This window comes from Pelobates fuscus, chromosome 1, assembly GCF_036172605.1.
Source record: "Pelobates fuscus isolate aPelFus1 chromosome 1, aPelFus1.pri, whole genome shotgun sequence".
NCBI classification, from domain to species: domain Eukaryota; kingdom Metazoa; phylum Chordata; class Amphibia; order Anura; family Pelobatidae; genus Pelobates; species Pelobates fuscus.
In genome coordinates, this window is record NC_086317.1 from 308,246,655 (window position 1) to 308,262,404 (window position 15,750).

General features: G+C 42.1%; 1 protein-coding gene across 1 annotated transcript in view; it reads left to right on the plus strand.

The window, feature by feature from the left end:
- The first annotated feature begins 2,859 nt into the window (after positions 1 to 2,859).
- The window catches only part of LOC134594236 (interleukin-1 receptor type 1-like), a 44,892-nt gene continuing 32,001 nt past the window's right edge, over positions 2,860 to 15,750 (plus strand). Inside the window, exon 1 of the mRNA XM_063444629.1 lies at positions 2,860 to 3,001. Coding sequence (XP_063300699.1) covers positions 2,999 to 3,001 — 3 coding nt within the window. The 5' untranslated portion in view covers positions 2,860 to 2,998. The remainder of the gene's footprint in view (positions 3,002 to 15,750) is intronic.

The window sequence follows — 15,750 nt, forward strand, 5'->3', positions numbered from 1 at the left end:
TATGGGTTTGATAAATGCCTTTGCATAGACTTACAGTGTTTTTCAGTAAAGTAAGAATTCAAAGAGAATTTCCAATTTAAGGTCAAAATAGCCAAACTGGAGACATTCTCTAAGAGATCTATGCTTTCAGTTTGATTAATTTGCCCTTAAATTTAAAAATCTATTTGAATTCTCACATTAGTAAATGACCCTGTAAATGTAGTCTTCAATACACTTTTTAATACATAACCCCCAATTTCAAGTTTGTGTGTGAATGATCTGAAACTTGCCTGTTGTGCATATTACAGCTTCAGTGGAGAGTAGAGACCACTAAGGGACAGGGGAGGGGGGGAGAACTCTACGAGAAAGGGGGGCAGGGGAGATCACTAAGGAGAGCACTAAGGGACAGGAAGGGATGAGAGTTTGCTAAGGGACAGGAGGGAAGTGGAGAGCACTAAGGTACAAGAGGGCAGGGGAGTTCACTAAGACAGGAGGGGAGGGGAGATAACTAAGGGACAGGAGGGTAGGGGAGAGCACTAAGGGAAAGGAGGGGGGAACACTAAGGGACAGGAAGGGATGGGAGAGCACTAAGGGAAAGGAAGGGAGAACACTAAGGGACAGGAAGGAATGGGAGAGCACTAAGGGACAGGAAGGAATGGGAGAGCACTAAGAGACAGGAGGGGATGGGAGATCACTAAGAGACCAGGAGGGAAGAGGAGAATTCTCAGGGACAGGATGGGAGACCACTAAGGGACAGGGGGAGAAGAGGAGACCACTAAGGGTCATAGGGAGAAGATTTGTCCACTAAGGGACAGGGTGGAGTGAAAGAGATCATTAAGGGACGGGAAGAGTGTAAGACACACAGAGAGGCTGAGGAAGGGGTGGAAGAGAAAACAATATACAAAAAAATATATTAACAAAATAAATATAATAATTAAAATGAATAGCTCTTCTCCTCTCAGCCCCTATCCTACTCTCACAAACCCTCTCTTTCATACTAAGCACATACACAACGAATCCTTACACATACACAGAAACACACAATGCATCCCTACACACACACACACCGAAACATAAAGTGAATCCTACACACACAGAAACACATCATGCTTCCCTTACACATTCACGATTTCACACAATGGATCCCTCACACACACACACAAAATGCAGCCCTTGCACACACAATGCATCCCTTACATACAAAAACATACAATGCATCCCTTACGCACGCACACACACACACTGCTTCTCTTACAAACGCACACACACACACTGCTTCTCTTACACACACAAACACAATGCATCTTACACACACTCAATGCATCCCTTACACATACAAACACACTGCATCCCTTACAAATACAAACACAGATTCACACAATGCATCCCTTATACACACACCGCTTTCTGTCCCTTACACACAAACACACTGCATCCCGTACGCAAACTCGTAGTCCTATACACTACGTTCCATAAGAACACACACAAATTACATCCTCTACAATAACACATAACATATCCCCTACACACATACACTCCACTTCCTGTGAGCGAACTCATGTGTGGGACATGTAGGTGGACTTATGGGCGGGACTTGTGGGCATACTCACGCTCAGGCCCTGTAGGCCCAGACCTTGAGCTGTGTAAGGGGCCCAAAAAAAATTGAGCTGCTTTCTGTTCATTGATTTTTGTGAGCACTGTCACAAGAAAGTCTGTTCTACACCAGACCAGTGGAGCCAGACTGCAGCCTGAGCCCATCATCCTCTTGTCCTCATCTAATGGTAAGTAGGCAATCAAGTATATTATTAGTGGCACTAATTTCTAATTTACCTCACATTAAAGGGACACTATAGTCACCAGAACCACTACAGCTTACTGTAGTGGTTATTGTGTTAATAGCCTGTCCCTGCAGGTTCTTTAATGTAAACACACTGCCTTTTCACAGAAAAGACACTGTGTGCAGCACTGTCGTTAGCTCATATGACATTGACTTATAGATGTCTCCAAGACACTGTTGGGTTGTCCAGGCTGTATGATTACGGTCATTGTCCTGTTAGACGGTAATCCTTAGGCCAGGTTTGAGGTCCTGAGCTTTCCAGACTAGGTTTTCATTAAGGATATCTCTGTGTTTTCTTGTGTTCAGCTTTCCCACAACCTTGATCAGTCTCCCAGCACCTGCTCCTGAAAACCACTCCCAAAGCTTGATACTACCACCACCATGCTTAATGATTGATATGGTAATTCGCAGGGGGTGAGCAGTTTCCTCCATACATCATTATTTGAATTGAGGCCAAACATGTCAAACTTCATTTTATCAGACCAGAGAATCTTGTTTCTCACAGTCAGAGGTATTTAGATGTTGTTGTTTTATCAAATTAAAAGTGGTCTTTCAGGTGTCTTGCAGCGAGGAGAGCCTTTCTTCTGGTCAGTCTCCCATAAAGGCCAGATTGGTAGAAAATAGAAGTGTTGGTTGTCCTTCCACAGGTTTCTTGTTGTTGAAGACGGAGAGGTGAGCAGCGCTGAGGTCGTCTTGCCAGTGACAAAAAGGTAACTTAAAATGGGATCTGTTAAGAACTAGGGACACTATAGAGGTTTGTATTTCTAACACTATAGTGTTATTTTAGTAAAATTTAGCTGCATTACAACTAACGGTTAAGTTCCCCTTATTACATATTTGCATAATACCTGTTGCTCCATAATTAAAATGTAAAGTTAATTGTCAGATTGAATGAGATGGCACATTTCAGTCACACGAGCAGTTAATCCACATTCATAGAGTTATGTGGATTGGGCAATGTGCCAGCATAGAGCTGTGGAGTTGCCGAGAGAGGCAGGAAATGCTGGGAAATAAATCGGAGCAAACAAGGTTTTGGATGTCGAAATCGGCTGCCTCCCTCCCACTCAGGAAGAGAGCTATTTCCAATCTGATACACCGGACATGTAGGCAGACTGCTAGAGTTCCTTTATGGACTAAAACAACAGTAAGTTTGAGTGGACCTTTACAGCATCTCCCCAATCCATGGTAAGTACAGGCTGCAGATCCTTCTCGGCGTTCTATACCATAGTATAATGTGTCAGTGTGTGGATATATATACAGGCTGCAGATCCTTCTCGGCGTTCTATACCATAGTATAATGTGTCAGTGTGTGGATATATAGACTGCTGAGCCTTCTCGGCGTTCTACATCATATTATAATGTGTCAGTGTGTGGATATATACAGGCTGCAGATCCTTCTCGGCGTTCTATACCATAGTATAATGTGTCAGTGTGTGGATATATAGACTGCTGAGCCTTCTCGGCGTTCTACATCATATTATAATGTGTCAGTGTGTGGATATATACAGGCTGCAGATCCTTCTCGGCGTTCTATACAATATTATAATGTGTCAGTGTGTGGATATATACAGACTGCTGAGCCTTCTCGGCGTGCTATACCATATTATAATGTGTCAGTGTGTGGATATATAAAGGCTGCAGATCCTTCTCGGCGTTCTATACCATATTATAATGTGTCAGTGTGTGGGTATATACAGGCTGCAGATCCTTCTTGGCGTTCTATACAATATTATAATGTGTCAGTGTGTGGATATATACAGGCTGCTGAGCCTTCTCGGCGTTCTATATCATATTATAATGTGTCAGTGTGTGGATATATACAGGCTGCAGATGCTTCTCGGCGTTCTATACAATATTATAATGTGTCAGTGTGTGGATATATACAGGCTGCTGAGCCTTCTCGGCGTTCTATATCATATTATAATGTGTCAGTGTGTGGATATATACAGGCTGCAGATCCTTCTCGGCGTCCTATACAATATTATAATGTGTCAGTGTGTGGATATATACAGGCTGCTGAGCCTTCTCGGCGTTCTATATCATATTATAATGTGTCAGTGTGTGGATATATACAGGCTGCAGATCCTTCTCGGCGTCCTATACAATATTATAATGTGTCAGTGTGTGGATATATACAGACTGCTGAGCCTTCTCGGCGTGCTATACCATATTATAATGTGTCAGTGTGTGGATATATAAAGGCTGCAGATCCTTCTCGGCGTTCTATACCATATTATAATGTGTCAGTGTGTGGGTATATACAGGCTGCAGATCCTTCTTGGCGTTCTATACAATATTATAATGTGTCAGTGTGTGGCTATATACAGGCTGCTGAGCCTTCTCGGCGTTCTATATCATATTATAATGTGTCAGTGTGTGGATATATACAGGCTGCAGATGCTTCTCGGCGTCCTATACAATATTATAATGTGTCAGTGTGTGGATATATACAGGCTGCTGAGCCTTCTCGGCGTTCTATATCATATTATAATGTGTCAGTGTGTGGATATATACAGGCTGCAGATGCTTCTCGGCGTCCTATACAATATTATAATGTGTCAGTGTGTGGATATATACAGGCTGCTGAGCCTTCTCGGCGTTCTATATCATATTATAATGTGTCAGTGTGTGGATATATACAGGCTGCAGATGCTTCTCGGCGTTCTATACAATATTATAATGTGTCAGTGTGTGGATATATACAGGCTGCTGAGCCTTCTCGGCGTTCTATATCATATTATAATGTGTCAGTGTGTGGATATATACAGGCTGCAGATGCTTCTCGGCGTTCTATACAATATTATAATGTGTCAGTGTGTGGATATATACAGGCTGCTGAGCCTTCTCGGCGTTCTATATCATATTATAATGTGTCAGTGTGTGGATATATACAGGCTGCAGATGCTTCTCGGCGTCCTATACAATATTATAATGTGTCAGTGTGTGGATATATACAGGCTGCTGAGCCTTCTCGGCGTTCTATATCATATTATAATGTGTCAGTGTGTGGATATATACAGGCTGCAGATGCTTCTCGGCGTTCTATACAATATTATAATGTGTCAGTGTGTGGATATATACAGGCTGCTGAGCCTTCTCGGCGTTCTATATCATATTATAATGTGTCAGTGTGTGGATATATACAGGCTGCAGATGCTTCTCGGCGTTCTATACAATATTATAATGTGTCAGTGAGTGGATATATACAGGCTGCTGAGCCTTCTCGGCGTTCTATATCATATTATAATGTGTCAGTGTGTGGATATATACAGGCTGCAGATGCTTCTCGGCGTCCTATACAATATTATAATGTGTCAGTGTGTGGATATATACAGGCTGCTGAGCCTTCTCGGCGTTCTATACAATATTATAATGTGTCAGTGTGTGGATATATACAGGCTGCTGAGCCTTCTCGGCGTTCTATATCATATTATAATGTGTCAGTGTGTGGATATATACAGGCTGCAGATGCTTCTCGGCGTCCTATACAATATTATAATGTGTCAGTGTGTGGATATATACAGGCTGCAGATCCTTCTCGGCGTTCTATATCATATTCTAATGTGTCAGTGTGTGGATATATACAGGCTGCAGATCCTTCTCGGCGTCCTATACAATATTATAATGTGTGGATATATACAGGCTGCAGATTCTTCTCGGCGTTCTATACCATATTATAATGTGTGGATATATACAGGCTGCAGATCCTTCTCGGCGTTCTATACCATATTATAATGTGTGGATATATACAGACTGCAGATCCTTCTCGGCGTTCTATACCATATTATAATGTGTGGATATATACAGGCTGCAGATCCTTCTCGGCGTTTTATACCATATTATAATGTGTGGATATATACAGACTGCTGAGCCTTCTCGGCGTTCTATACCATAGTATAATGTGTCAGTGTGTGGATATATACAGGCTGCAGATCCTTCTTGGCGTCCAATACAATATTATAATGTGTCAGTGTGTGGATATATACAGGCTGCAGATCCTTCTCGGCGTTCTATACCATATTATAATGTGTCAGTGTGTGGATATATACAGGCTGCAGATCCTTCTCGGCGTTCTATACCATAGTATAATGTGTCAGTGTGTGGATATATACAGGCTGCAGATCCTTCTCGGCGTTCTATACCATATTATAATGTGTCAGTGTGTGGATATATACAGGCTGCAGATCCTTCTCGGCGTTCTATACCATATTATAATGTGTCAGTGTGTGGATATATACAGGCTGCAGATCCTTCTTGGCGTTCTATACCATATTATAATGTGTCAGTGTGTGGATATATACAGGCTGCAGATCCTTCTCGGCGTTCTATACCATATTATAATGTGTCAGTGTGTGGATATATACAGACTGCTGAGCCTTCTCGGCGTTCTATACCATAGTATAATGTGTCAGTGTGTGGATATATACAAGTTGCAGATCTATACCATTGCTGCAGAATGTCCAAATGTATCAGTGTGAGGATAGATTCTTTAAATTACAGCGCGCACACACACTATATATATATATATATATATATATATATATATATATATATATATATATATATAGTTATATCAGTATGTGGATATAATATACAGGTTGCAGATCCTATATACCAAATGTCATATAAGGTTATTATGTATCATTGCGGATTGTACACGCTGCTGGGGGCGCTGGGCTTTGTGAAAAGGTAGATTCCTTCTGCTGGGGCAAGCCTAGACAGGAATCACCAGATACACTATATCCTAGGGAGACATAATCTACAGCACATGGATTTTAACTATGTGAGTGTCAGATTGTTTTCTCTGTTAGTGGCATGAATCTAAAAAAAGCCATGTTTGATGATACCTGGGTACCTGGTGTATCTGGTGAATTCTCTGCCCCTTGTATCAGGTAAATAGCAACCAGACGGACAGCGGTGAGTTCATTCCAGCAGTGTGCATTAGTCATAGAAAAAAGGAGAGCACAGTAGTTTTGTTGCACTATAAGACTAATGTTCTATATGGAGTGTCTGCTTGCACATGGTTCTTCTAGGGTTGCTAGATCGACTGTATTCAAATGGACTAAAAGTAAACGTTGCAGGCGGGAAATCCAGTAATTAATCAAGAACCCCTCTGCATATGAATTCTACCTACCGCAGGGCAGTTTTATTTTACGTTGCCCGTTGCATGAAGTTATATGGTGTCCAGAGAACCATGGTGTTTCTGTCAGCCTGTAATGTATTAAGTATTTGAATCAGATTTCTACCATCTGTACATAAACATAGGATATAGGACAGTGATGGTGAACCTTTTTGAACCCGAGTGCCCAAACCGCAATACATGCCAACTTTTTTTTCCTCAAAGTGCCAACATGGCAATTAAACCTGAATACTGAGGTTTAAGTTTAGAAAAAACAACTTGTACAGTTGTCCGAACTAATTAACAACTTTTGTTTTAAAAGAAGAACACAACAGAGAGTTCAATGATACAAATTTTAAATAATGATATAAATAGATCAAATTCAGCTTATATTTATTAGTATCTCCAACAAATGCAATACATACACACAGACTGCAGAACACATTCTCACACCGTCCGCTAAACACATTCTCACACCGTCCGCTAAACACATTCTCACACCGTCCGCTAAACACATTCTCACACCGTCCGCTAAACACATTCTCACACCGTCCGCTAAACACATTCTCACACCGTCCGCTAAACACATTCTCACACCGTCCGCTAAACACATTCTCACACCGTCCGCTAAACACATTCTCACACCGTCCGCTAAACACATTCTCACACCGTCCGCTAAACACATTCTCACACCGTCCGCTAAACACATTCTCACACCGTCCGCTAAACACATTCTCACACCGTCCGCTAAACACATACACACCGTCCGCTAAATACACACACTCCACTGAGTACACATACAGACAGACTGCTGAATACACACACATACTGCATTGTATGGGGTGGGATGTATGTGTTTGTGTGCAAGGGTGTGGAGTGCTGTGTGTGTGTGTAAGGGTGTGGAGTGCTGGGTGTGGGTGGGTACGGTTGCTGTGTGTAGGGGGGGTACGGGTGCTGTGCTGTGGGGGGTACGGGTGCTGTGCTGTGGGAGGGGTAGGGGTGCTGTGCTGTGTGGGGGGTAGGGGTAGGGGTGCTGTGCTGTGGGTGCTAGGGGTGGTAGGGGTGCTGTGGGTGGTAGGGGTGCTGTGGGTGGTAGGTGTGCTGTGCTGGTGGTAGGTGTGCTGTGCTGGGGGAGGGGTAGGGGTGCTGTGCTGTGTGGGGGGTAGGGGTAGGGGTGCTGTGCTGTGGGTGCTAGGGGTGGTAGGGGTGCTGTGGGTGGTAGGTGTGCTGTGCTGGTGGTAGGTGTGCTGTGCTGGGGGTGGTAGGGGTGCTGTGCTGGGGGTGTTAGGGGTGCTGTGGGTGGTGGGGGTAATGGGTGCTGTGGGTGGTAAGGGTAAAAATACATTAAAAAAACAAAACAAAAGCTATATTAATACTGTATCTCTCCCCCCCTCCCTTCCTCTTACCGTTGGTGAAGGGGGGGGGGGGGGGGGGAACGTCACAGCCATCCCTGGTGGTCTGGTGGTAAGTTTGTTTCTGGCAGCTAGCAAGCAGCTCTTCTGTCCTCCCGCGCGATGCTGTGTGGAGCGTTGCCATGGTAACAGCATCGTGCGGGAGGACAGAAGAGCTGCTTGCTAGAGCCCTCCCCCTGCCCTCCCGACACGGAAGCAGAGTAGGCGCCTGCCGTTTCGGGCAGGCAGGTGCCTACTCTGCAGACAGACAGCAGCCCCCTCTTCCGGCGACCTATGGCCGCGTGCCAACAGAGCCGGCCCGGCGTGCCACAGGTTTGCCATCACTGATATAGGAGAATGGGGATCATGCATAATTCTGGGACAAACAGTGGATCAATCACCATGGACAACAATGGCTTGTTCCAGCTGTTTGCTCTAATTTTAAAACGTTGTTATACAAATCATCCTAAATATCCTGTGGGATATGTAATATTTCTATGTAGATAATCATGGAAATTGTAGTTTGGGTCATTTTGAATCCCACTTGTCTGCTTTTGAGATTCTAGTTTTTGTTTTGGAATGCTGCTGTTATTGAGGTGACATATAAGCAGATTTAAAGCAGTATAATATTAATTTCTGCATTTAGCACTTAAGATACACATTTGTTCCGGTCCATATAAGGTACAGCGTTATTCACTAAACTCTGAATTGTAGTGTATTAAAATTTCAATATGTTGGCAGAAATAACAGAAATGGAAAGGTTTTCCAACTCCACTACAGTCACTGTTGATTTTTTTTTTTTTCCTCCTCTTTAATTTGCTACATTTTGGAATTTAATGAAAAAGCCTATTACAAATTTGGTCGACATTTTATGTTTCACCAATAGTCTATGAAGTAGATACCCATCTAACAAAGTAGTAATTATTTATGAGCTAAATGCACCAAGGCATAGTGTTGTTTTTTTTTTTTTTTTCTGGACAAAGTGCTGCATGTCAAGACTTTTACTGGTGGTAGCCCCTTAATTAGCATTTTACCCCAGACCACCATCTAGTTTTTCTTTGAGAAATAGGATAGCCAATTAACCATTTAAATATTTATTATAGATTAAAAAACATTATATAATGCTTTTTGAACAAATAAGTACAGTAGTAACATGGATATAGTGCATTTTCCCATATCAGTTCTCCAGCATTTCTCATGTTTAACCATAACTGCATACACTGAAAAGCTGACTGCAGACAGGAAATGCGGCCAGTGACACTTTAATTGGTGTGTGTGTGTGTGTGTACACGTGTGTGTGTACACACACACTTTTCACTGGAGTTGATCTTCTATACTGACAATGTTGCAAAATTAGCTTCTGCCATTACAGAAGTGGCTAAGAAGACTGCTGAGGTATCACTTCTATATCCAAACTAGCAAACTAAAATGCAAATGGTAAAAACTGCCAACACATGACTGTAGCTGAGTTTGAGATTTTTATTTCTTAATTTGGACTTTTTTTTTTTTTTTGCCATCTGAATATAATTTTGGACTATAATGAGTAAACTATTGCTGTCTGGCACTGGTGCAATTGATGTTGCTCAGATACACTGTGAAGCCATTACATTAAAACCACTGACAGGTGAAGCCAATAACATTGATTTTATATAGTTACAGTGGGATATATTAGGCAGTAAGTGAACTGTCTGGATAGTGTAAGTTTTTTTGTTCACTATACATCTAACAGGGGAAGGCTGACCATTTTTATCTTGGCAGGCAAATGCAAATGAATGGCTTTTTTTGCACATGAAACTCACAGTTCATTGTGTGGATGACTCTATTCACATACAGCACAATATATATGGGTTTGACAGATGAAGGATGCTGGAGATAGGAATTATTATTATTGCCATTTATATAGCGCCAACAGATTCCATAGCGCTTTACAATTTTATGAGAGGGGGGATTTAACTGTAAATAGGACAATTACAAGAAAACTTACAGGAACAATAGGTTGAAGAGGACCCTGCTCAAATGAGCTTACAGTCTATAGGAGGTGGGGTGTAAAACACATTAGGACCGGAAATAGCAATCAAATAAAGTGGGAGAGAAGCAGAGCTGGAGGAGAAAGTAGAGTGCTGCCCTTTAGGAGAGAGCAAGAGACAGGTGTGTAAGGTAGAGGTTACTCTGGAAGGCCATAACCTTTCATAAAGAGATGGGTTTTAAGGCTCTTCTTAAAGGATTGAAGACTAGGGGAAAGTCTGAGGCAGTGGCTGATCCAGGAGGGGCAACGGGGCAATTGACCCCCCCCCCCCTCCGAGATTCTCCCCTGCCGGCTAATGCAGGGCTGGCATTGTCCAAGTGCCAGCCCTGCAATGTGCCTGCGGAAAGGGGAGGGAGATCAGAGATCTCCCTCCCCAGTCCGCAGGCACTGTGCTGGCAGCAGGGGAGGGAGAGAGGACCCGGGAGCTCAGCCTGCAGTTTCTCCGGGTCCTACTCTTGCGAGCACGGAGCGTTGCTGTGGATACCACGGCAATGCTCCAAATCTCGTGAGAGTGAACTCCTAGCCCTGGAGCTACAGGCTAGAATTCACTCCTACCACTGGAACCACCAGGGATTCCCCACCCGACCACCAGGGATGGAGAAATGTCCCCCCTCCTCCCAGTAAAGGTAAGAAGGGAGGTGTGACGAGACCAATCTCGCCACTGTGCATTGGAGGAGCCTGGTTTCCCACCTGCTGCCTTTAGACTATGGCCCTATGTTAAAATGCTTGATTCTCCCCTGCAAAGACACGAAAGCCGGGTCATTCGGTACTTGCCCAATTTGAATAGTGATACCCCAGATAGTTGGCCGTATGGGTGCGAGTAGCAGACAGGAGAAGGTCACAGGCAGAGCGGAGGGACAGAGCAGAGGAGGGGCATACCTATGGATAAATTTTATATATATATATATATCCGTCGGGGGAGACCTAATGCAATGGCCGCGCACACGCATTAAACCTCCCATTGGGAAAGCATTGAATACTGCTTTCCTATGGGGATTTCCTTGATGCTGGAGGTCGCTTTAAAACACTTTTAATGTTCTATGAACACGGAAGTGTCCTCTAATGGCTGTCTAGTAGACAGCCACTAGAGGAGGACTTAACCCTGCAATGTAAATATTGCAGTTTATGAAAACTGCAATAGTTACACTTGCAGAGTTAAGGGTAGTGGGAGTTGGCACCCAGACCACTCGAATGGGCAGAAGTGGTCTGGGTGCCTGGGAGTGTCCCTTTAAAGTTCTAAAGGGAGTGATTAACAAGAATATTAATTTGAGGACGTTTCCACAAATCTTCCATGTAATTCTTGTGTGGAAATAATCCCCTATTGTGTGATGCATTTAAGTATAGTTTCCATGTGCTACTGTGTAGTTGTTCTACAGGAATGCTAGTGGTTTAGACAAGGTTGCTAGGTCAAGGTACATTAATGTGTTGTGGTCTATTTATTGAAAGTTTTCAAGCTAACTCATTCTACATTTTTTAGTTAAGATAAATGTTGAAACAAGAAGGAGGGCATGATGATGTAATTAAGTAAAGAGTTATTTCAACCTCCAAGATCACTTCTGCTTCAAACGATGCACATCCAGAGATATGTGCACATTTATGCCTGAAGCTGGTTACAAGTCTGCTCCGAACAACCTAATGTCCATTCCGTGCAAAAATGACATCTGTTGTCCTCTTCATAATGCAAGCATCTCCCCTCCCTCTCTTCCTTTCTTCTTTCATGTAAGCTATGCTAGCCATCTCATCTTTCCTATACCCTTATAATTTTTTTTGTGGTTTAAAAAAAAAAAAAAAAAAAAAAAAAAAATTATTCCGACCCTCTCTCCGTCCCGTTACTGGCTCAGACCATGCTTATGCAATCTGAGCCAGCGAAATGGTCTAATCAAATGATTCTCTATTAGAAGCATGTGAGTGGACTACTTAGAGGAAGAGAGTGACACTATAAAGAAAAAAAAAAAAAGGATATCCTTTAAGACCTGGAACTTTGTAGTTGTTTAATTGTTTTAGCTTTTTACTATAGGCATGGTCTTGCAAGGTTAGGGTGAATACCAAAGCAAAATGGAAAGTGGGTTGACATTGATGGTTATAAGATGAACACTAAAGTCTACTAGGCTGCTATGCTAAGTCTACTACTATTTCTACAAAAGGGAGTAAAAGTGGGGTGCTTCCAAAAAGTAGTGTTCAGTATGTAGAAGGGTGAAATAGGTGTTTCCCCCACACCTTAATAAGATACCAAACAGAACAACACCACATCTACAACAAAGTGTAAACAATCACACCAAGTAGAGGTGAACCCTTCAAACTGAATACAGTTGTACAATATAAATATACTTATGTACATAAATGGTGAAGAAATCTTCACAATATCTGCAAGATAATAATATAAAACATAGTGTGTACTGTTTATATAAAGAGATTGAGAAAGGGGTAAATAGAACAACTCCCAAATTACAGAGCCGTGCCAGGCTCTGTGTATTAAGCCCAAATGTGCCTTTCCAGGCTACAATTGAATCTCCATAGGCTTTATGTTAGTCTTGGTAAGGCAAAAGAAGGGTTCCATTTCATTTAAATCCAAAATGTATCTGTAAATGTTACTAACTCCCCTCCCAAAATATTTCCGATACAATTAAGAGTTGAGAATATTCCTGTGCATATCAAGGGGCTGTAAATAGCTTGCTTGGTACCTTTTTTAATATATTATTTTAAACTCTGTTTTTTTTTTTTTTTTTTTTTTATAAATGAAACAATGCTCCATTACAAGGCAATAAAAGAGTAAAATTTAGGAACAAGAGGTAACAATAATTGGGTCAGACTTGACTAAATGTTGTTCAAGCTAACTTGCAGTTGTGTTTGCTCTGTATTTTCTGAGTGAAACTGCAGCAGCAGTCATGTTAGGTTGAGCAGTAGAGTCTGACCCTAGTAAACATTCCTTAAAATGTTTTCAAATTACATACCGTATATACTCGAGTATAAGTCGAGTTTTTCAGCAAATTTTTTGTGCTGAAAAACCCCAACTCGACTTATACTCGAGTCAATGTCTGTATTATGGCAACTTACATTGCCATAATACAGACAAGGGGCTGTGTGCGTTTACTTACCTCTCCTGTAGCTCCCTTCTCCTCCGCGCCGGTCCGGTCAGCACCTCTGTCAGCTCCCAGTGTAAGTCTCGCGTGACCCCGCGGCCACGAGACTTACACTGGGACTTGCAGAGGGAGCTGACCGGACCGGCGCGGAGGAGGAGGGATCTGACATGAGCTGCAGGAGAGGTAAGTGCTTCCTGCCAGCCCCCCTCCACTGAACTGCCAATGCCACTGGACCACCAGGGAGAGAGCCCCCCTCCCTGCCATGTATCAAGCAGGGAGGGGGGACGAAAAAAAATAAAATAATAATAAAGTAAAAAATAATAATACAACAAAATTATTAAAATAATAAAAAAAAAATAATAATAAAAATGCCCACCCCCCACCAAGGCTCTGTAACACACACGCACTGCACTCATACACACGCACTGCACTCATACACACGCACTGCACTTATACACACGCACTGCACTCATACACACGCACTGCACTCATACACACGCAGTGCACTCATAAACACGCAGTGCACTCATAAACACGCACTGCACTCATACACACGCACTGCACTCATACACACGCACTGCACTCATACACACGCACCGCACTCATACACACGCACCGCACTCATACACACGCACCGCACTCATACACACGCACCGCACTCATACACACGCACCGCACTCATACACACGCACCGCACTCATACACACGCACCGCACTCATACACACGCACCGCACTCATACACACGCACCGCACTCATACACACGCACCGCACTCATACACACGCACCGCACTCATACACACGCACCGCACTCATACACACGCACCGCACTCATACACACGCACCGCACTCATACACACGCACCGCACTCATACACACGCACCGCACTCATACACACGCACTGCACTCCTATACACACACTGTATTCATTATATACACACACTGTAAATAAATATTCAATTAACACCTTAACACCGCAGCCAAATGTACAAGTTGTGAACAGAACAAAACGTAAACAAAACCTGGCATTTGCGCTATATGTCTGTCCAACCGTAATTCACCTCTTTCATATGAAATGCATCCCCCCTTATTATATATCATTTTATTCAGGGGAAACAGGGCTTTCATTTAACATTAAATATTTAGGTATTGAACATAATTTAATATAAAAAAATATATAAAAAAATGGGAGAAAAAAAGATTTTTTTATTTTTTTTTAGTTCTATGTGACATTTTAACTGTGGATGTCAAAATACTGTTTGCTTTTACTGCAATGCAATACACATATTTGTATTCAGCGATGTCTCACGTGTAAAACAGTACCCCCTATATACAGGTTTTATGGTGTTTTGGGAAGTTACAGGGTCAAATATAGCGTGTTACATTTGAAATTGAAATTCGCCAGATTGGTTACGTTGCCTTTGAGACTGTATAGTAGCCCAGGAATTAAATTTACACCCATAATGGCATACCATTTGCAATAGTAGACAACCCAAGGTATTGCAAATGGGGTATGTCCAGTCTTTTTTAGTAGCCATTTGGTCACAAACACTGGCCAAAGTTAGCGTTAGTATTTGTTTGTGTGTGAAAAATGCAAAAAACGCCAATTTTGGCCAGTGTTTGTGACTAAGTGGCTACTAAAAAAGTCTGGACAAACCCCATTTGCAATACCTTGGGTTGTCTACTATTGCAAATGGTATGCCATCATAGGGGTAATTTTCATTCTTGGGCTACCATAGGGTCACAAAGGCAACGTAAGCAATCTGGCGAATTTTAATGTGAAAAAACTGAAACACAAGCCTTATATTTGACGCTGTAACTTTTGAAAACACCATAAAACCTGTACATGTGGGGTACTGTTGTACTCGGGAGACTTCGCTCAACACAAATATTTGTATTTCAAAACAGTAAAAAGTATTGCAGCAATAATATCGTCCGTGTAAGTGCTGTTTGTGCGTGAAAAATGCAGAAAACGTCACTTTTACTGGCGATATCATCGTTGTAATACATTTTACTGTTTTGAAACACTAATATTTGTGTTCAGCAAAGTCTCCCGAGTAAAACAGTACCCCCCATGTACAGGTTTTATGGTGTCTTGGAAAGTTATAGGGTTAAATATAGTGCTAGCAAATTAAATTCCCTATACTTTCGGCATGGGTTGTCAGGCAGGTCCCGCTAATTGTAATTAATTAGGATACCTAATTATGTAAAATTATTACATAAATATATGTGTAGAATTAATATATGTATATATATACATATGTGTATATATACGTATATATATATATATAATTTTTTTTTAATATTTTTATTTATATA